Source organism: Sinohyriopsis cumingii, chromosome 5 (assembly GCF_028554795.1).
Source record: "Sinohyriopsis cumingii isolate HCF-2022 chromosome 5, ASM2855479v2, whole genome shotgun sequence".
In the NCBI taxonomy this organism is placed as follows: domain Eukaryota; kingdom Metazoa; phylum Mollusca; class Bivalvia; order Unionida; family Unionidae; genus Sinohyriopsis; species Sinohyriopsis cumingii.
In genome coordinates, this window is record NC_142965.1 from 41,092,959 (window position 1) to 41,116,942 (window position 23,984).

General features: G+C 34.8%; 1 protein-coding gene and 1 long non-coding RNA gene across 4 annotated transcripts in view; one reads left to right on the plus strand and one right to left on the minus strand.

The window, feature by feature from the left end:
• Nucleotides 1-23,984, plus strand: part of LOC149799008 (uncharacterized) — a 75,915-nt gene that overhangs the window by 32,295 nt on the left and 19,636 nt on the right. The gene's annotated exons all lie outside the window — the stretch shown is intronic.
• LOC149799009 (tumor necrosis factor ligand superfamily member 15-like) lies at nt 227-22,374 on the minus strand. Of its 3 annotated transcripts, XR_016421055.1 has the most exons (7): nt 22,124-22,372; nt 18,785-18,996; nt 17,732-17,795; nt 17,532-17,630; nt 16,206-16,411; nt 9,266-9,381; nt 227-637 (listed from the first exon to the last, which is right to left on the minus strand). XR_016421055.1 is itself a non-coding variant. In XM_089957951.1 (6 exons), the coding sequence occupies exons 2-6, from the start codon at nt 18,989-18,991 to the stop codon at nt 563-565; spliced, it is 651 nt and encodes a 216-aa protein (XP_089814077.1). In that variant the 5' UTR covers nt 18,992-18,996; nt 22,124-22,374; the 3' UTR covers nt 227-562. The 3 variants fall into 3 exon arrangements, 2 of the variants coding, with proteins under 2 accessions (XP_089814077.1, XP_089814076.1); XM_089957951.1 differs by lacking the exon at nt 9,266-9,381 and having other exon boundaries at nt 22,124-22,374; XM_089957950.1 differs by lacking the exons at nt 227-637; nt 9,266-9,381 and having other exon boundaries at nt 13,773-16,411; nt 22,124-22,370.

Genomic DNA, 23,984 nt, shown 5'->3' on the forward strand with positions numbered 1-23,984 from the left:
CAGTTACATCCTCTGTGACATGTCGGGTTGTTATGCAACCAACCACTATGATAGGCGTGTTATGGTTGTTTTGGGGTGCTCCCAATATTCTATTCACATTATTATAGAAGTCCCACCCAGGCTCGATTTTGGTTGGAAGTTAAATTAGTGAAAGACAGATGTAAAGCTCTGAGGCCCCCGTCAGCAATGCCGACGGTTGAATGATTGAATATACAAAAAAGTGAAATTCAACGAATAACATTTTATTGGTAATTCAATAATCAAATGATTAAAATTTCCCAAGTACTCTCCTCCCACTCGACCCTGTGATAGCCTATTGCATCATTTGATTAGTAGTGTGAGACAGCTTTCCACCTGTCTTTGTAATCTCCTCATCTGTGTATTCTTCTCTCCTATTCCTCCTATTCCTTCTCCTCTTCCTCCCGACGTCCTCCAAATTCCTTCTCCTCCTCGACTTCTATATACGCCTCCTCCTTCTCCACTTTCTCCTCTTCGACTTCTTTTCCTTCTCCTCTTCCTCGACTCTCTCCACCGACTAGACTTGTCGACTCCGACTGCTCTATTAGTCTCCTTCCGTCTCCCCTCTTACAGACTCGGGACTCAACTGAACCGGAAGCTCTGTCCCCCAAAAAGCTTCCTGTGAAAACACAAGGACGATGTGGCAATGTTTAGACATCAAAACAATTCTTGTAATAATACCTTAGTTTATACACGACTTACGAACTGGAGCTGAGCAAACGTGACACCCTCCTTACTGCACTCAAAAAGAAATAAACATTATATTCCATAGCGTCTTTTTGATAATTGCAATTGAAAGGCTTCATATTTTCCCACATTATGATTTCAAACATTCAGTGACAGAACAGAAACACACTTGCACATGTCAACACACTGTTCCCTCGCTGCTGAAATCCGATGTACTTCATGTTGAAATGGCACAGGTAAATCCAGTCCATAATCACAACATTTCATAGAATCGACAAAAATATCAAAATCTATTCAGTCTAGATCAAATGGAACATTTGTTGCAATGCGCATTCATTCACAATATGACTCTAAATTTCAATTCTAAGTAGACCAAAAACGCCATTTTCTTTCGAAAGTTACGCGCGACTAAGTTCAATCTTATCTGGGCGGAGTTATGTGCGCATTATTAATGTTGTTGTTGTGTAATGATAAATATGCGCTTGTGTATTTAGTTTGGAATACGGCATACATTTAGTTACTTTGTTTCTTGTAGTGTATTTTTGTTTATATAATTAAGCCTTAAACATAATAAGAAAATGAGCATATAATAAAAGGTTACTGCATTTGTATGGGAAAATATGAACTCGTTTTGTTGGATTGATATACTGTACTCCCAAGGTCGTGCAGTATTTCCATCCGAAAATCTCGTTCATATTTTCCCATACAAATGCATATGCATAGCATAATCTCCGATCAACAACTAACAACAATCTACAGATTCCGTGGTTGAAAACCAATAACTGTCGAACCCAATCATTGTATCAGCACCTGCCTTTTGGCTTTCCTTACCCCTGAGTATATGTAATTCAAATTTTCTTTCTTCGCTTAAAACATATTTAAAAAATCATCTCTTGACCATCTGTATTGATATAAGAATGCATCCCAATAGAGTACATTATTACTATGTCTAGAAATAATATGTGCAGGTTTTATTCGATGAATGTATATACGACTTCGGAAAGACTGAACTGTTTATACATGTACATAGTATATTGTTCATATATGTATATGTATACGTTGACCAGTATCGTTACACATACTAATTCATTTTAAATATATATGAGTACTTGTGAGAGGATACTTGAGTGTGTGTAAATGACATTTAAAACAAGCATAACGTAGTACGAAAATTGAGGACCACATGGTAGATGAGTTTTTCATGACCAAATGTGTTAAATCCGTTAAATGAATATTATTATTATTATTATTATTATTATTATTATTATTATTTCTACAACAATAACTGTACACGCAATCCCCTCGTGTAAACATGTGCCAGTCATACCTCTGTGAAGGCATATGCTCCTAATAGTTTATAACTAAATACATTTAGTGACTTATTGTATTTTTTAAGTCAATACACTTGAAAATTATTTGACGACCTTGAACCTCTGTAACTGTCATAGCAATGCTGTTGGCAATAAATAATTCAAATGAAAGAAAAATCTGATATAGGTCAAAATGACTAATTGTTTTACGAGCAAGAGAACGTGTTTATAGTTATCGTTTTTTTTTTTTTTTTGTTTTTTTTTGTTTTTTTTTTTGGTGGTGGTGGGGAAATACAACGAAGAATAAGAGCGTATATTATATGAGTTTAAAATAAAATTTTGAATTTAATTTTCTCTTGATATGTTTCATAAAGCTTTATTCCGGAGGAATTTGTCTATGTGTGAAGGCATATTAAATACTAAACATGTTTTTCGCCACCAACTCAAATGTAACATCAATGGATTGGTGGAAGTACAAAGGTAGTTGAAATTAATTGGTTTTGATTATCAGTAGCATATACTTGTTGAAAACAGCAAAGACTGTATATTGAATGTTAGCATTCTCAGCAACTGGCAAGGAATGTCCCCTTCCAGCGTAATATGCCTCCCCCACACTTAAAATTATATAATTCCTACAAAAGTGCACCATATTAATCGGGCAAAGTATGTTACCATGTCTATTGATACACAAAAACAGGTATCGTATGACAAATTACATTAGGAACCAACCAACACATTATGGGTTGGAGATATTTATCAGCATATTGTGCATTCAATAGGTATTTTAAAATAAGTTGGATTGACTGGGTATAAACAAATTGTGTTTCGCGCATTTCTAGCTCAAGTGGCATAATAAGCCAAACGAAAATTGTCAGTGACAGCAGATAAAGAAAACGAATGCTCAGATTGTTTACACAGATATAAGCATGACAGCTGATCCCTCATAGCTCGTAAAACGTATAATAATTTTAATAATGGGTCATGACATGTCTTGGGAAAAGATTACTCTAGGAGTATTTTTCTGAAAAGAGTTGACCCATAGAGTTTTATCTCAACCATTGCTTTTGTCATATCATTGTCTTGCCAAATTTATCGCCTGTGTTTATAGTTATCGTTGTTTTTTTGTTTATTTGTTTTGTTTTTTTTTTTTTGTTTTTTTTTTTTTTTGGGGGGGAGGGGGGAATACAACGAAGAATAAGAGCGTATATTATTTGAGTTTAAAATAAAATTTTGAATTTAATTTTCTCTTGATACGTTTTATAAAGCTTTATTCCGGAGGAATCTGTTCATGGTGGCCAAATTGTCAATGACAATTCAGTTTTAAAAACCCTAGATTCTGCTCTGTGTATACTTAAAAGCAACGGTAGGTTAAGCAATAGAAAACCCCTACCAATTGATTGTAGCCATATTATGCACAAAATATAATTTACTTTTGTGATGATAACTACATGTTTAGGATAAACCATGCCAGTCAAAGCTGATCTTCGTTTTAAGTTCTGTGCAAGGACGATCCATTGAAGGTAACGATATTAGAAATGGATACCAGTTAATAAATGAAATGCTACGTTTCAGCAACATGGCTGCATTGTTCAAGTGCAAGTCTAGCGTAAGTTATAAATCCCATCTCAGGTATCATGGACGACATATTTCAAATTATGTATGTATGTATGTATGTATGTATGTATGTATGTATGTATGTATGTATATATATATATATATATATATATATATATATATATATATATATATATATATATATATATATATATATATATATATATATATATATATATATATATATATTCAGATTATAATATTGCTTAGGATCAATAATAGATGCTTACGTACGTGTTGTCAGTTATTAAAAATAATCCTACTAATAAGACTTAAATGGTGCCTGTGGCATTGTTTCTCAGTTACTGGTGGGATTTAGATGTTTTGAGAATAATTATGTAACTTCCCATTGGATGCGCTAGGTCACGTGAATAGGCCCAATTCGACGCAAAATGAGTCGTTTATGCTGCCATGTGTGGTCTATTGCGAAGCACAGTCGCAATATACAATGCAGATAAGAAGAAAATTAAGCAGTCAGATTCATTCCTATATTTTTAGTCATTTACACTTATTGTGTCCCTGTTGTAAGTATTCAGACATGTTTCAAGTTGTACGCAGATGTTATTTCAGAAGAAAGCATTTGTACGGACTGTTCAGTGGAAAACAAAGGATCCAACTTGCAAACCGAACTCAGCAACGAATCCCGGTTACGTGCCACTACCAAGAGCATTCCCTGACGTGCCAATGTCCGCTGACTTTCAAGCCATCGGACCGGCCTACGAGTTTTACAACTTAACGTTGATGTTCTTTAAGCAGCCAAACGAACCATCATCAGCACTATAGCCCACCGTCATAATGTTGTCATAATCTATCTGCAGAAGACTCACGTAGCAGACCAGGTAGAAGGACGGGAACCCATTGAAGGCTTTGACCTAATTTCATCAACACCTGACTCCAAATTAGGCCGTGCTACGTATGCAAGTTGCGATAATAATGATGCCTCTCCAGTTTCCTCTACCAGATTCGGCGATGAGGTCCAGGTTGGATGGGTACAAGATTGCTAATGTCTACAAAGTACCCAGCGCCCACTGGGACAACAATATTGTTCCAAATCTCGAACACCCAGCCATCTATATTGGCTGATTCAGCAGTCATCACCCTGACTGGGGCTACTCACACTCCGATGAAGACGAGGAACACTTGGTAGACTGGGCAAAGAACAACTACCTTCTTTTGACCCATGACTCCAAGCAATGTGTGACCTTTCATTCTGCAAAATGGCAAAAGGACTACTCACCTGACCTCTTCTAGGATAGCTCCATCGGTGACCATCCTCAGCCAGTAAGCCAAACTGTTCTAGAAGACTTCCCACACAGCCAGCACAGACCAGTACTTATCCATATTGGACTTCAGCTGCCGGCTATACACATCTCTTCAGAGACACGTTGGAACTTCCGCAAAGCAGATAGGACGAAGTACACTGACATACTGGGGCGTAGAAAAGTCACTATACCATCTCGCTGCATTCCAATCAAAGAATCAAGCCGTTTTTAAGGCAGCGACGCTGTCTTTCCCTCTTGGTACTCGCCCAGCCTAAACACTCTGTTTGGATGAAGAATGTCAGGCTCTTCTCTAGGAATATGAAGCTGTTACGTATCTTTGATTTAATTTATAATTGATTTAATTTAATCGTTTGTAAGTTTTAAAAATGTTATATGTTTAATTTTATTATATGTCAACATAATGTAGTTTTGTTTACTAGAAACTCGATACTTTTCCAGATAATAGTTTGACCTTGACTGTTCATTTGTAAACACTTAACGTTGACATAGTTTCCGACCTTAATTCAGAAATAAATCAGTGAGAGAAAGTAAACATCTTTTTATTTTTATCTTATTCTTAGAGTAAAATGATTGGTTCTTGTCAAGGGCATACTGGGACTACTTGCTTTCACACGTAAATATTTATCGAAGGTTCTAGAAAGTCGCTCCTCATCCGGGAATTTGTTTTACGTTTCGAGTTACTGTATTATCATTGTTTATAGAGATATCCCTCAGTCGGGCTTCTAAACACTTGGACACAAAGGTGTTTCCTTTGTTGTGTCAGTTTGGAGTTGTTTTAATGTTTATTCGAATTATTTGTATTCTAAAGCATAATTCTTTTTCCTGGAGAAATTTGAGTGGTCATACAGAATTCTTGGACAAAGACATTTCATTAAATTTCATTGGAAAATTCAAACACCGCATTAATGTTTGTGAATAAAACAGAATTGCAGACATTCGACAACACAAAGGATACATTATACGTCATCGCCCTCCATCTTGGATTATTCGTCGGGACTCGAACTTGAATTTATTAGAACATTTCCTTATCAGGGCTTCTAAAATTATATTCGTGGATTATTCTTGGATTATTTTTGGATTTGATTCTTACAACCACAAGTTCTTATTTTTTCATTTTTACAGTATTTTTCCAGGGAAATTAATTATTTGTTAAATTTTTCAAAGCTTGTTGTTTTCGCTCTTTCTTTTGTTACTGTTTATTAGAACCTAAACACATAACGTAAGAATTGAGTGGCTCGTCCTCGTGATTATTTTGAATTTTGGCTAAAATATTTCCGAATACTTTTTTTTTGAAATTTGAATTCCCCTAGTTTTTTTTTAAATCTTTATTGAAATCGGCAAGCTTTCACTAAAATGTCAGCAAGAGTGGAAACCTTTCTTTGAAGTCCTACCCAGGACCAATTCGACCTTTCAAAAAATGATGAATTAATTCAGCTTGCCAAAAAGTATGATCTTTCTGAGGTAAAGGCTTCCTTAACGAAGCAATAAATAAAAAATATTATGGTCCAGTTCTTGGTAGAAAATAATGTTTTGGATAAAAGTGCTTTGGTTTTGATCAGTAAATCTGTATCAGACTCTGACATAAAAGTAAAGGAATTAGAACTAAAATACAAGATGGGATTAGAGATGAGGAAGCTGGAACTTCAGAAAGATAAAGAAGAAAACCAAATGAAGTTGCAACTGGAGAAAGAAAAAGAACAAATGCATTTACAAACAGAAGAAAAGGAGAAAGAAAGGCAAATGCACTTGCAAAAAGACAACAAAACAAAACAAATGCAGTTACAATATGAGAATGAGGAGAGAGAGACAGTAAAGTGAGAAACAAAAACAAATGCAAATGTAATCAGATAAGGAAGAACGAGAGAAGAGAATGAGATACAAATGCGAATGCAAAGAGAGAAGGAAGAGTGGGAATATTAATTTAGAATAATATAAATAGAGTTGGCAAGTGAAAAGCATATTCCAACTTCAAAGAAAAATTTAAATTTCGATGTTGCAAAGAATATTAGGATAGTGCCCCCTTTTAAAGAAAAAGATGTAGACAAAGAATTTTCTTATTTTGAAAAAGTTGCTGATATTTGAAATTGCCAAGGAAGCATTGGACTTTATTACAATGTGTACTGATTGGTAAAACTAGTGATATTTACCGTTCACTGTCAGTCCAACAAAGTGGTGACTATGATACAATTAAGGAATGCATCTTAAGGGGATATGAGTTAGTCCCTGAAGCTTATCGGCATAAATTCAGAAACTATAAAAAAGAAGCTAGACAAACTCATGTCGAATTTGCCAGAGAAAAATAGCAGCTATTTAATAGATGATGCTTAGCCAAGAAAGTTGAAGAAGAGTTTGAAAGTCTCAAACAACTTGTATTACTTGAAGAGTTCAAGAACTGTGTCCATCATGACATTAAGACTTATCTTGACGAGCATCAGATCGAAACCTTGGAAAACTCTGCTTGTGCTGCTGATGAGTATTTTCTAACTCATAAAGTTCCTTTTGTAAATAAGATTTCCACTCAACAGTCTTCTGGCAGAAAAGTATTTCAGCCTAATATAAACCCTTCTAAATTTCAAACTGGCATAACTTCTAAACATCAAACTTCAGATAAGCTTGACTCAAGATTCTTGTCTCTTTCTACGTGTACCTATTGCAAGAAGAAAGACCACATTATTTCTGATTGCTACATATTGAAGGAAACAAAAGGCATCAGAATCAAGACAGACCTATTCCAAAGGCTCTTATTTCTAAGAGATCAAGGTCACGGTCATGTATTGAAAGCAATACATTTGTCGGGTCTAATAAACCCCAGTCTGATTTTATTATGGAGAATTATGAACTATATCGAAGGGTTCTATATCACTCTTGGGTGATTCGGCCTATCCTATCCCTATTAACATTTTAAGGGACACAGGATCTTCTAAGAGTATTGTATAGTCAGGTGCTTTGCCTTTTTCCGAGAAGTCTTCTTCTAATGAGAGTTTTCTTATTCAGGGAGTAGAATTTGGCTTTGTTAATGTTCCTCTCCGTTGTGTAAATTTGTCATCAGACTTAGTCCCAGGACCCATGGCAGTCGGCACAGTGTCTGTTGCACTCGCTGAGGGCATTTGTTTATTACTAGGCAACGACCTAGCTGGAGCCAATATTGTGGTTAATCCACTTGTAGCTGACAAGCCTTGCTTGGATCAGAAGGTAGATCCAATTGAGAAAGAATTTCCTGATATTTTCCCAGCTTGAGCAGTTACCAGGGCTATGGCAAACAAAGCTCTTGAGAATGATGTTGATAAGGAAGGTATGCCATTAGCTGACACGTGCATTGGTAAGGATTTTGATGAAGTCACTTTCACTCCTTGTTTGGATCAATCAGAAGGTATTGATCACTGTGATTCTCTTTTAACTACTCATTCTCTTTATTCTAATCAGGGTGACAAACGACAATCATTTGTCGTCGAACAGGAAAAAGATCCCGAGATCTCCTGTTTGTTTGAAAGGGTCATCAGTGAAACTGAAGCCACTGAAGTTGCTGTCATTTCATTAAAAATGGAATTCTTATGAGAAAATGGAGACCTACTGATGTACCTGCTGGTAATGAGAGGTCAGTGAACTATCATAGTTTAGTTCCAAAAACCTTACGGACAAGAAATACTTAGTCTGGCCCATGAAACTCCTTTTGCTGGTCATTTAGGGATCACTAAGACTTATCACAAGATCTGGACTCATTTCTATTGGCCAAAAATCAAATGTGATGTTGGTAAATACTGTAGATCTTGTCATACTTGTCAAATGGTAGGAAAACCCAATCCGAAAATACATAAGGCTCATCTACAACCTATTCCTGCCTTTGACGAACCATTTATTAGAATTATGGTAGATTTTGTTGGTCCCTTACCTAAGACCAGGTCAGGTAACCAATACCGTGTGACTATAATGTATGCGTCAACAAGGTTTCCAGAGGCAATTCCTTTGAGGAATATTAAAACTTTGATCAAGTTTTTTAACTCAATTTGGCCTTCCCAAATCTGTCCAATCGGATCAAGGGTCAAATTTTAGGTCTAGAACTTTCCAGCCTATTACGTTTGGATTTAGCATTCAGCAATTCAAGTTAAAATGTAATTATGGTTTGACAGAACTTTAATGGAGAGAAAGTTTGAGTCTGGTAAAAATGTGGTTCTGTCTATCATGCTCATTCTTCAAAAATTTCTTCAGATGAGATATTACGGCCTTTACACAGTTGAGAAGAAAATTAATGAGTTAAATTAGAATATTAGTGCTCCTGGGATCTAAATAAATTATAAGAGTACCAGTATATTGAAAGAGATAGCCAGGTTAAACATGCAATTAATTTAGTTGTACCTGTTCGGCTCATAGGAAGATTTAATTAAGGAATATCATCGAATTCTTCTGCAATTGGAGTGACAAATCTTCGGAATTCAGAAGTATTGAAAGATCTGAACCAGAAACTTTCATATCTGTAATTGCAAGAAATAAATGAACTTAAACAGTTATTATTTGAATATGAGCACTTATATCCAGATGTTCCTACAAGAACGAACAAAACTTTCAAAGACGTTGAAATTGTAAATTCCAAACCTGTGAAACAACAACACCCGTACATGATGAACCCTCTCAAACAGGAGTACTTGAAAAAAAGAAATTCAGTACTTGCTGGAGAATGATTTTATAGAGCAAAAACAGATTTATTTCCATTACCTAGAATCAATGACTGTATTGATAAGCTCGGAAATGCCAAGTGTGTCACGAAATGTGACCTTCTGAAAGGATTTTGGTAATTCCACTTACGAAAAGAGCAAAGGAAATTTCGGCATTCGTGACTCAAGATGGACTTTACCAATATAAACTACTGCCGTTTGGGATGAAAGGGTCGCCAAGTACTTTTGAACGTCTCATGAATATGATTACCTCTGGTCTAGACAATTGTGATGCTTACAGTGATGATGTCATCATCTACAACGACACCTGGAAAGAACATTTAGCAACAATTCGGAAATTCTTTGACAGACTCACAGATGCAAGTTTGACAATTAATTTATCCAAGAGTGAGTTCTACCGTGCTAGTGTAACGTTTCTAGGACACATCGTGGGACATGGACAAGTTAAACCTGTTGATGCTAAGATCAAAGCTATCTCTGAATTCACTGTGCTGTAAATAAAAAGAAAATGATGCGATTGTTAGGTATGGCTGGATACTATCGGAAGTTTTGTTCCAATTTGTTTTAAAACTGCTGAACCCCTGTCAAATGTATTGAGTAAGAAAAACAAGTTCCTTTGGACTGAACAAATGTCAGGTGGCTTTTGAAAAGTTAAAAGCCATACTTAAAAATGCGCCAGTTCTTACAGCTACAAATTTCAGCCAATCATGTAAACTGCATGTTGATGCAAGTGATGTTGGGGCTGGAGCAGATTTGGTTCAAGAAGATGTAAATGGTATTGATCATCCAGTGTGCCATATTTCTCTGAAATTAAATAAGCACCAGATAAATTATTCAACAATCGAGAAGGAATGTTTGGCTTTGATGTTGGCGTTACAACATTTTGAAGTTTACGTTAGTTCAGCTCCTTCGATTATTGTGTTACTGACCACAACCCCCTTGCTTTCATCGGCAACATGAAAAATAAAAATCAAAGACTACTAAGGTGGAGTTTTGTTGTTACTGGAATATCATATTAACAACACGCACATCACATGAATAGATAGGTTAGTAGCAGACGCATTTTCCCGTGTATAACAATGTATTATTTCATAAACACTGAATGTAATTTATAATAGTTCTTTTTAACCTCATGTATAATTAATCAATGGTAAAAAGAAAGGTTTTTTTATATAAATCTTTCTTTTTCTTTATGGGTGAGTGTTACGTATATTTGATTTAATTTATATTTGATTTAATTTAATTGTTTGTAAGTTTTAAAATCTTTTTATTTTTGATTTCATTATTTGTCAACATAATGTAGTTTTGTTAACTAGGAACTCGATACCTTTTCAGAAACTAGTTTGACCTTGACTAATCATTTGTAAACACTTAAAGATGACCTAGTTCCCAGACTTAATTCATAAATCAGTAAAGAAGTAAACATTTTTTTAAAAATCTTATTCTCATATTAAAATGATTGGTTCTTGTCAAAGTCATACTGGGACTACGTGCTTTTATACGTAAATACTTCTCAAAGGTCCTGGAAAGTTGACCCTCATCCGGTAGTTTGTTTTGCATTTGAGTTACTGTATAATCATTGTCTATAGAGATATCTCAATCGGGCTTCTAAACACTGGGACGCAAATGTGTTTCTTTTGTTGTGTCAGTTTGGAGTTATTTTAATGTTTATTCGAATTATTTGTATTCTAAAGGATAATTCTTTTTCCTGGAGAAATTCGAGTACTCATACAGAATTCTTGGACAAAGACATTTCATTAAATTTTATTGGGAAATTCAAACATCAGATTATTGTTTGTGAATATCACATAACTGTAGACATTCCAACATGACAAAGGATACATTATACGTCATCGCCTTCCATCTTGGATTCTTCGTCGGGACTCAAACTTGAATTCATTAGAACATTTCATTATTAGGATTACTAAAATTTAATTCGTTGATTATTCTTGGATTATTTTTGGATTTGATTCTTACAACCGCAAGTTCTTATTTTTTCATTTTTGCAGTATTTTTCCAGGGAAATAAATTATTTGTTAAATTTTTCAAAGCTTGTTGTTTTCACTCTTTCCTTTGTTACTGTTTATTCGAACCTAAACACGTAACATAAGAAAGCATCTGAAGACCCAGAGACAGATCACCTGACTAATTCCCTGTACACAGCATAAAAAATCGAATCGATATCTCTAAGCAACAGTTCAAATGAATTTGTTGCGTGTATTATTTTTTTAATTCTGTTGGAATAATAATGCGAACAGAATATTTAATTTCAAGTCACACTACCTATTTCCAAGCATACAACACCTATTTTCCTGCTCACTGTATCTATTTCCTAGATGATGATTGAATATTTCGCTTTATTTTACCTGTATCGGCTTCCTCATGAAGGCAGGTTTCAAGCAGAATAGTTAATATATGTCAATACCCCATCCTAAACCTTGCATTTTTGTAGATTGGTATTATGAAACCGATTTGACGCGGTTACTGTAGAAAGGGAACCTGATCTTCGTACTAAATTGGTTTGAACTCTGCATTGGCAACTGCTTTATAGGCGATTGTTTTGCCTATCCAACTCTGACATTCACATGCATGTTATATTTTCCCTCGTATTCCATATGTTACCCATGTTCTCTCTTATTTCATAGGTTACTCATTTTCCTCTTGTTCCATACGTTACCCATTTTCCCTCTTATTCCATATGTTACACATTTTCCCTCTTATTTTGCATGTTACCCATTTTCCACTTTTATTCCATGTTTTACACATGTTCCCTCTTATTTCATATCTTACCCATTTCCTTCTTATTCTATATATTACCCATATTTCCTCTAAGTTAATACGTAACCTATTTGAGCAAATAACTTAAATTGTTCAACTTCTCAGCTTCACAGAATTCCATGAGTGTTACTTGTCCCCTTTGCTTTTAGATGTTTTAGTTTATCCCACAGTCTGCGATGTGTTGTGATTCATGTCTTTTCTGTGTTTCAGTTGTTCCCTGGTTGAGTACGAACATAGCAGTGATTTGTAGATAAATGATTGGACAGGTCAATACACTTGCATACATACATACATATATACATACATACATACATACATACATACATACATACATACATACATACATACATACATACATACATACATGCATTCATGCATGCATGCATGCATGCATACATACATACATACATACATACATAGACCGGCAGACAGACAGACATAAATATAACCATACATACAGACTGACATACAAACAAACAGACATACATTGATTGAAAGATGGGTCAAAATGGAGGGGAGTGGGTCCTTCGTAAATACTGGTACCTAGAGACGTGCCATCCAAATGCGTACATTTTCTGAGCGAATGGTGCTTTGATTGGTTTATTAATTTTCTTATTTTAGTTTTAATGAAATATCAGCCACCTCATTGGGTCCTCGTGTCTAACTTTCAGTAGACGACGAGGTCCTTCATTAAATTTGTCCGGTTTATGACTTTGGAGTGCGCATGTTCTTATAAACCCTCTGCTCAAGATTAAAGACATTGCACACCTGCTTTAATATAATATATTTGTATAAATGATTAGCATTATACCTACGATCATACAGGAATATGGTGATACAGATCTGAATAGTGCTTGAATAGGCATATGATTATAAATTCATTGTGTTACCAATCTAATATATGATGGAGAAACAACACCACACCCACCCAGCCCTCAAAACGTGAATAGAGATATGTATTTCTTGATTGGCATAGATATAATGATAGGTATGATGACAGATATGTGGTTCAGGTGAGTCAGTTCTATACATTTCATTAGCTACCATAGCGGTATCATTATGTTTGGGAAATGAAAAAAAAAAAAAAAAAAGCGTATACACAGCTGTAAAACGTATGACCTTGATCCGAAGGTCAAAAGGGGCGAGCAAGTGTGTACGAGAACAAATTATCCTAGCTTCATAACGATTGATCCTAAGTATGAAGTAAGTCATTTAAAGCATTTAGGATCTATAAGGAATTGAAAAACACTTTCCTAAAACAGTATAGCAAATTGTTATGACTGTAACCTTGTTGTTAAAGGTGAAAGGGTGAGAGAACATGTGGTGTAATTGTCTTAATGTATAATGAGCCGTGTCAAGTATGACAAGGATAGTTCAATGCGTTTAAGAAAATTACGCAAATGGAAAACGACTTTGAATTTATTCAGCGTTTTATTCTGAAATCAAATTGGCATTTAAGTCAGGATTTCATATCTAGAAAACAGTACGAACAATTGTTGAATAATTTATTTGCATGTGTATATGAAAGACGATAGGTAACACGACATATTTAAAAGTTCATGAATAGTAAGTATATCGCTGGAAAATAAATAATAAAATATACAAAGAAGCGTATATGTTAATTACATGTATCTATTACGTAATTATTTTCAATGACGTTAGTGCCTGGCGTTCAGATCTGAGTAACTGATCATATTATTCATTATTTTACACGATTTTTGAATGCACAGGTTAAAGCTGCCTAAAATACACGTACATGTTCTATAATGTTTTACTCATTATATATACAGTACAAATTCAAGTGAAAATAAATACATACCTTGTGAACTATCTGACCCTCATGCCCTCCTCGAAAACCATCCCCGCTATTTCTCTCTCTCTCTTTATATATATATATATACTACAAAAAATGTTTCATTACCTGTATCAACTTACCAATGTGGGTGTTCATAATAGTATGTTTATCGTCTCTATTCCTTACAACAATCATAAACACTGAACTTTCTTACTCATGTATTTAAATCAATTAAATACAAATAAATACAAACATGTTTGGTTTAGTATATAATACACTCAGCAACTTGTATCACACTTAATTTATCTACCATGACATGATAGACATTATATAACTTTCGGTCTGTTAAACAGAAGAAAGAAATTACCAACAAACACTATTGTACCGACTACAACACAATGGTTAACAAGTACTCTCCATTTAACCCATTATATCGATCAATGTTGACAACGTGTGATAACGAAAATAACACAAACGATGCAAAATTCAATATTATCTCGCATTCTTAAATAATCTGTAATTAAATGATACTATCACCTAAACTTTAGTGTCTTCAAAGGCACAAATACCTCCGGCTCAATCTCTTCTTTTTGCATACCAGTTAAAATAATAACCGTCACAAACATGTATCAATTCACGTACAAATTTCGTATCCCCTTCACTTTGTTGGGCATCCAGTTGAGATATTGCGGTATTGTACATTCTTTCCTTTTTATACACTGCTCTTTTACAATTGATCTTTCACTGTATTAACTTTAAAATTATTATTATGGACCAAGTGACCACATAATGTTTGGGAATATTGATACATATAATGTCACTGATTCCTAAATATTTTTAAAGTTATGAATGTGATCTACTTTACTTTTTAAAATAATGTATACCGTTTTAGATGCTGCTATAGTAAAGACACGTACACGTCTCATCATGATTGATCTCGATAGACACATGCGACTATAGATTACAAGCCGAGTCAAGACGTCCAACATCAAAGGCGGATGCTAAATTTTCAATTCAACTTTTCCAATTGTAAAATTCTTTTCGTATCAACTTTCAGCCTGATCGGACATATCCATTCTAACATATTATTAAAGAATTTTCAACAAAATTATTTTTCTACGAAGAAAAAGAACTTCATGTGGTACAGTATGAGGGACGTAGTCGCTAAAACATGATGAACATGAACACGGAGCATTGTTTCTATCCCCAGCTGCATACGTTCACTCAAACTATGAAAGTTATCAGCCTACAGTAAATGTTTCATACAAAGATACAACTTTTGTTTTCAAATGAAGTGATTTCATGCTAATATTAAAAGGTCAAGAAAAGAGGCAAGGGTCATATTTTCATGAAAATAGACTATTTGTGCAAAGCTTCAATTGAAATATAATGGACACATTGAAACTAAATCTACCTTATTGTTCTTCTTCATTTTGCTCCAATTCGAATGACATAATATTGCACCATCTGTGATATGAAGTTTCTGCGAACTGTTGACGACAAATAAGGTCCCTTCACATTAAATCTAGGGAGTCATTGTTACTATGTTTAGGTTTAAAGCGGAGACATATTCCTGAATGTTGTGCGCAAGTTAAAATTTACAGTGATTAAATTCGTATGTCCGATATTATGCATCGGTGTCTATGATTTGAAGGAATGAAACACATTAATGATGTTATAGTCATCATCTTCTTCCGTTCCCGATGGCTAAGCATTCGACCATTCGTCTAAATAAATGTCAATTACACTAATAACATCGTTAATGTGTTTCATTCCTTCAAATCATAGACACACCGAAATAGTTTGAGTTTGGATGCGCTAATAATTCTAAATTCGAAATTTTGACGTAAACTTCATCCCCTGGATCTAAGCTGACGGCAGCTGCTAAATAGCTGTCGTAAACATTGAAGTACCCGTTCTGAGAGACCTCACGCGGATGTTCCGTTCTGATGAGTTCCTCTTCTTTGCCGTTTAAGATATTAAAGCGGTAAATCGCGTGTTTGATACCAATGGGTTGCTGATCAGGTTCTGTATTTCGTTTTTGACGTACCGATTCAGTCTGTCTTTTTCCACGCGTCGATTCTACTGTCGAAGTTGTGTTCTTTGATGTTTCGTAGAGATCAAGGAAAGAGTGAATGTGATATAACCCTTTCACTGGTACCACCAAGCGCCCGTGTCGGTATTCCATGCCGTATCGTAGAAATGCTCTATCGTCTTTTTCGTCCCATTCCCTCACTGGAAACATTTCGCCGTCATCTACAGATAGACGAAATGAAGGTAACGATTTGAGGAATGTAACTGGAGAAATACCGAGCTACTTATACACCTTAGACTTCACAGAGAAAGAGACAAACAGACAGACAAACCGACAGATAGAGAAATCTTGATTATTAGGTCACGACGTATGGTCAACATAAAACAATCAGCATCATGACAAGACTGGTCTAGCAGTTATGATGTAATTACTAACATAGTGATATTGTTGTAACATTTTTATTACTATACATAACGGAAAAACAAATAAACTGCATGATAGTTCAACATTTTTAGTACGAACTTCCTAAGCCAAATTATATTTTGATTGGCTGTATTGCGCACGAAAATCAGTGGTGGCAATCAAGCTTGCGAAACAGGAGTAATATTTTCACTACTATCACTTCCAGTAGCATGAATTCTTGAGCGCATGGGGGCAGCAGCCCCATATAGCTGGTTTACAATTTTGTGTAGTTGTCAAATTTTGCATCAAAAAATATTTCAGTTTATGCTGGCTATGAAAGTTCAAATATGAGACCAAGCTGACAGTGGGTAACTATTTCTTGAGGGAACATGCGATAGGCTCCGATGGGGACATCATATGGGAATGCCAGCATTAATTTCTTTTAGTTATTTACCCAAGAAACATACGAATTGGTGAACCTCGATCATACAGATTTGTTACAGAGAATGCTACTCTGCTACTCATTTCATTTTGAGTCTTAAGTACGGCAATGGCATAATTGTATTCAGGAAACCTCGGGAAAAAGTAGTTCCAGACTCGTTGAAGAGTATGGTGATATAAAATCAGAAAACGTCAGACACAAAAAATTTTGACTTATTTTCGAACCAAAACAATCGACAGCTATATAATAAAACGTATTCATTTATGGCATTGTTCTATGTAGAGGTGAAATGTGGAAATAAAAATAGTCATTCTCGGTGCGTGTATTATAAACATATGAAAAATGTTGTCTTTATTTCTGACACTCAAATTGCAACTACACTGACTTGATTTTAATGTGTAGTAAACTTTGATGCTGATCCAATAACTCTTTTCTAGACGCCAGTAATAGTGGTATTATCATTGTTTATATAATAGACGAGTCTTTGCGAATCTTACATGGACGGGGAGGGGGCTGTTGCTTTCCCGTAACACGAGCGGAGGGTTTGATGTTCCAGCGAAGACTTTTCAGCAGACCCATCAGCTGTGGGGAAGGTCCTAAAAAGAATCATTTGAAAATGAAACACCACCTTTGTATCGCATTTTACGAGCAATTATTTGAATCACATCACATATATTTCAATAATTCCAATACTTACCAGGGGTAATTTTTTGCTTGTCTTCATCATTTAGCTTTAGTCTCTTATCCTTCTGTATGATTGCCTGAAAAAACGTACATTCAAATACAAAATGTTCATACCATACAGATATGTGTAGATACATGAAGAGCAATGATGATGATGATGCACACGTTCTTGAAGAAATACAGGATGACAGGATGAACATAAATGAGATTGTGTTCAATTTACAAATGTATTCCTATGCATGAAGTGGCACGTGTATCTATTTACTTATATATATATATATATATATATATATATATATATATATATATATATATATATATATATATATATATATATATATATATATATATATATATATATATATATATATATATATATATATATATATATATATATATATATATATATGGGCGGGTGGGTGGGTGCGTGTGTCGACCATACCTGAGGTTCTGATTTGAGAAATTGTAGAACTGTGCAATGACATTATCAATATCATTGTCTACGAGTAAATGTGCTTGTAAGGTATATTAAAACATATGATATAAATGTAAATAATATTGAATTTTGTCGCGTTCTGCAATGACGCTGCAAAATAAATTTTACTATAATGGATTTAGATATATAATGAGTTATGATATGCGCCATATTAGATTGGGAATATCTGTGAATAACAATATTAAAAGCCTTTCTATTTATTCCTAGAAAGAGAGTGTATAAATTTACAAATAAAAATTAAAATAATTTTGAAAGAAGTGTTTGGTTTTCCGCGCGGCCTTGACTTATTAATGATTAATCTTTCGAACAAGTTGTCGTATTAACCTTAATTTTGCCGTATTATGTGAGAATCGTCTGGGTTTTTCCTTTCGTCTTTGGACATTTGTCTAAATTTTTATTATTATTATTATTATTATTATTATTAACGTTTTAGTCTTTATAAGTATATACTCTCATTTATTTAAGTGTGTATAATTGCATTATTAACAGGAGAGATTATATAATATAGTAATTTGACCGGAATAGATTATGAAGGATTAATGCTTCAGAACAATTTTTATATAATTTCACCTCATCCAAGTATTCATGAAGACGATCAGACGAACACCCGCAATATAAGTCCGAGCCTTGGGAAAATGGAATACTTGGGAGGCACAATTTATCACACGTATGTTGCCGCAGCGGTTTTGGCATTGTGTACAGCAGGGTCAACACGGTCACCAACACTGCTACAGTCACTACCAATACACCAGCAGTCATAGCTTGAACTAGCAGCATTCTCCCTGAAAACAGTACAAGATAATAGGATAGGATATTTTGTCCATACATTTTAACGTGTTTCTGTATGGCAGAGCTTAGATTTCCGGCTAATTATGGAATGCGACCATGTTCACTCATGAGAAAATATTACTATTTTAGCTTGTGTGACCTTTTGTGGAGCTATTGCAAATGGTCCTGAGGCTTACGTAAGCAGAGAGATGTATATTTTAAACGTACACAAAACCACGAATATAACAATAATAATTCAATAATAATTAATAAAAAGATTTTGGGTGTGAATAGTTTTATCAGAGCGGTGGAAAATTAATGTAAATTTTTCGTACAAACTCTGGGTTGCATTTAAATTTGTATAAATATAATCCAAATTAATGTCAAAATGAGCCTGAAGAGGGTGCTTGAATGTACTACATTTGACAATTCCTTTCATTGTTTTCTTATTTTCTATAAAAGCATGTATTTGTTTCGTGAATGAAGCAAACTAAAATAGAAAACAATGTTTTACTTATTTCAGCGAAGTAGCTGAGCGTATACTTAATAACCTGTTTTCATTTCTTGAGGGTGGGTCAGAAGGAAAGACTTAGCGTGAACGAGATCATGGATTGAAGATTAAGAAAACACACGTACAAGAGGGGATCAAGTTGTATCTACTATCTCTGTCAACTTGTCCAGTCATATCTTAGTATTGCGTGGGATGCTGGGCGTACGTGTGTAACTTTTGGAGACTGTAATCTAGATAAAATGTCCAGGTACCAACCGTACCAAATTGTATTTTTAAAAACGAGGACGTAAAATATCGTTATATTTAAGGAGCACGATATGAAAGTTTTACGATCCAGCCGTGTCTCTATAGAACTCGAGTACAATGCCTGCATTACTGAAACTGTTTTTTCCTATATGGCATTATTGGGATTCATGATATCTTGCAATAAACGTCATACATAAGTATTGATGATATTATGCAAAACGTTATTGATGATGTTCATTTGACTATAACATAATTCATTTTATTATATGGCATCTTAATGTTAATGTATGATATCTTAAAATCTAACATATGACATCATACATTATAATATGTGTCATCAAATAACAAATACATAATCAAACGCATAGCACCATAACACAGGAGACAATTCGCTGCTTCGATTTTATCACCCGCAGCTGCATGCGTGATTTCATCGCTTCCTACGGATATGCACAAACCTGCTTAACCAATCACTTAGAGTACTAGTAACCGCCAGCTGTGATCCAACATGACCCGTCATGCTGTTTAAATGAGCCAATCAAATCTGTCATGCCGTTTGAATGAGCCAATCAAATCTGTCATGCCGTTTGAATGAGCCAATCAAATCTTCCTTTTCAAACCTCATCGCTGAAACAGGCAATTTAATTTATGCATTGAAGATTTTGTTACTATTGTTTTGTTGATAACCAGTGGTACAAGTAGATTTTAACTCTTAACAAGATGATAATGACCCTTCGCCATGTAATCCGATACGGCCGTAAGGCAATAAATGTCTTACTGGTACGACGTACAAAACCATACGGGTTAACTTGTACCACCATTGGTGACACTTTTTGTTATGCGAACTCGTGAGAAAGAAAGAAATCACACAGGCAGACACGAGTTTATAAAGGAGAGTAGCTGATTGTCTCCCGTGGCACGCGATGGCACTGCATATATTAGAACAGAAGACAGGTTTTATGCACAAGTTTAATGTTGCATACACCTGCCTAATATAAAAATTCATAAAAAATAAAGTTCTTGAATGAGATCAAAAAGGTCCATATTTTTGGATAGATATAATAAAGCAACACAGACCAGTATAATTAACTTGATCTGATAAGTCAATGGATATTCATAGAATACAAAATTGATGCACCCCACCCCCACATTTATATATGCATTTTTCATGAAGGCCATTATTACGTGGTGCTTACGGTGCAAACGCAAGTCCTTTCTCTGGGTGATAATTTTGAAAACATTACGTACATTAATAGTTTCATGCTATTCAAAAAAGTTTTCATGAATCAGTTTTTGAAATATTCTACTTGCCTTGAACCAACTTCTGCTGTAAGTAGCTAGCTCTGCTTCCTTGCCGACTATTGGTATTTCACTGGCTACCTGCTATGCAGTGACTACATGAGGTGTACATGCCTAACATCAGTTTCAAGAACAACACCAGATGGAATGACCAAATTCACAAATATGTCCATATCTTTAGCTATTACACAATAATAGCTCAAAAACTCGCAACATACGCTTGAATTAAGAAATCTGTCAGGGGCCAATATGCGAAAATATCCCCTGCTAACTTAATACCTCTCTACGTAGTGTACATGTACAACCTACAAGGTCTACTGAGCTGATTAGCTATATCAGTGGTACAAATATCAGTGATACAAATGTAACAGTTTAATATATTTCTCTTTTGTAGAGCAAGACGTTTGATTGTTATTACATAACTATAATTATGATAACTTTCCGTTAAATCCTATGCATACTATGTTCACAATGGTATCAAAGTATTATTATTTTTTAATTTATTTTCACATGTATTACAACATATCGATTAAAAATATTGTCTTTTTTGTTTGGTCTGAGTCTATAGTATTTCAGAACGCGTATAAAATAGTGACCGAGAAGTCTGAATTCGTACTATAAAGACGGCACCACGAATTGCAGTTTATGCATGAACAAGATATTGATAATGTCTTAATACACGAAATGGTTAATTTAAAGTGTGTTAAAATGGTATTAATTTAAATTTCAAATGGTAGCGAAACCAATTATTTTTGTATCTGCATTTTATTTCTTTTAATTTTTGTTTGAAACGTAACTTTTGGAGAATACGTGACTTACGAGTCAGTTCAATACATAATTTAGATGCGCAAGTATTCCTTTTAATTCAATAGTTTCATATTTTCGCTAAGAATATTAAATGCAGGTATTCGTTAACACCTTATCCTAATATATAATACTTATATATAGCTGATAATAGGCAGCAGAAAAATTAGCACCAAATACAATTTCTTACAATATGCTCATTTTAATTATTGAAAAAAATGAGTTTTAAACTATCTGTATTTATCTTGCTGCCCTTTTAACATTAATTATAATAACCCTACCTTGTCCTTGGCGATACGAGTGATCAAGAAGAGTAATATGACTACAGCTTGTAAGGTAGTGCGCATTCGACGAGAAAGAAACAGTCCCCAATTATTTACAATCTAGCTTTCTCTTCTACACAGATATGACTGTTCAAAGCGTTCCGTTGCGTTGTATAAAATATTCCCCTATCGTCCGAGTCAGTCAATGGCATGGCGTTACCTGGGAGGAATCGATTATGTTCCCAGGAAGGGTATCACACATATAAACATAGAACAGAAGCATTGTACAAGGTTAACCCAGTGGAATATACCAATGGAAAATTACTAGCTGAAGATAAAAGGTGTGTGAGTTGTGGCCTATAAATATATACATATTTGGGAAAAACGCCAACTTATCCGTCATACTCTACATTTGTGTATGAATAAAAACACATGCAAGTGATACAATGATTTGTATAACAGAAAAAAACGTACTCTGACAGATCTAATGCAGATATAATGTTAATATTTTCAAAATATGTTGTACATAAACCCAAACATTGATTGATTGATTGATTGATTGATTGATTGATTGATTGGGTTGTATTTAAATGCATATCAAAACATGTCAACGTATATTGTGCGGAGGGAAGAGGATTGACCACCGACAAACTTCGTGAGTTGACCCCGTTTGGTCTGGGTGGTAAAACGACTCTTCATCCTTCCAGTCACCGTGGATCGTGTAGGTGAATTTGGGATAATTGAGAATTGGTATATATGTGGACGCAGCACCAAACATCTATCAAACCATCGTGTTTATTAGAAGAATAAAAAGATACGACGAATAGGTTCGATATCGAAAAATGGGGTATTAATGAACAAAGACTAAAAAGTTGGTTGGTTGAAGTAAACAAGGGTCTAAAAACCCAACACCTTAAATGCAGCTTTATAAAAGAAGACAATATCATGTGAAAGAAAAGTGTAGTACAATTAAAGGGAAACAACTCCTCTTTACCTTGCATTAATCTTTGTACAGCTTTATAAGTCTTTACTGCCAGCTCTAAAAGGTTAACGTTTTGTGTCTTTGTTTTAATACTGACAAAGAAAACGAATCATATTACACATCATACAAGAACACACGCTATCTAAATTTCTAAATATTTCGATGGCATTTTCAAGAATACAAATATGATTGGCATTGAAGGTTTTCGTGTGAACCCTTTCAGTTACAAGAAAAGCCTTGGGATTTCCCAATTGTGTCACACTTCCGGGTAATGACGGAATAAGAAGAAGGGTCAGTCTCATTAACTTCTATGTGTGTGTATGAAAAGGGGGGTGGGGTGTGTAAACGAGTAGGCCTGCAGTCTGTAGACGTATCCGCTAGAAGGAGCTCCGGATACAACGAATCAGGAAGCTCCATGCAGTACATATTTTAAACATACAACAAACTAGGAAACGATATATTTAGTTCGCACTAACTATACCTCGGTTTGTCCCGGAAACCCAAACACATCAAAACTCATAGATTCCGTTCATGTTTTCAACCTCAAACAGTCAGTTAACCAACCCACCCATAAACATGGTCACATTTTAGACTGGATTCTTGATAGACCTGATAATAACATTCTACGGTCCTCCCTGGTATCCCATGACCTTGCATCAGATCACCTCTGCATTATATGTCATCTTGACGTATCAGTCCCTAACCCTCCACCTTTATCTGTTACTAAGAGAAACTTCCGTATGATAAATAGAACCAAACTAATGCACGACATCCAAGCAAACCTAACAACTTGCTTACCTCCTACAGCAGAACAACTCGATAACTGCCTGCGTTCATTGCTCGACAAACATGCCCCAGCTACCAAGTACAGAGTATCAATTCAAAAGTGTTCTCCAT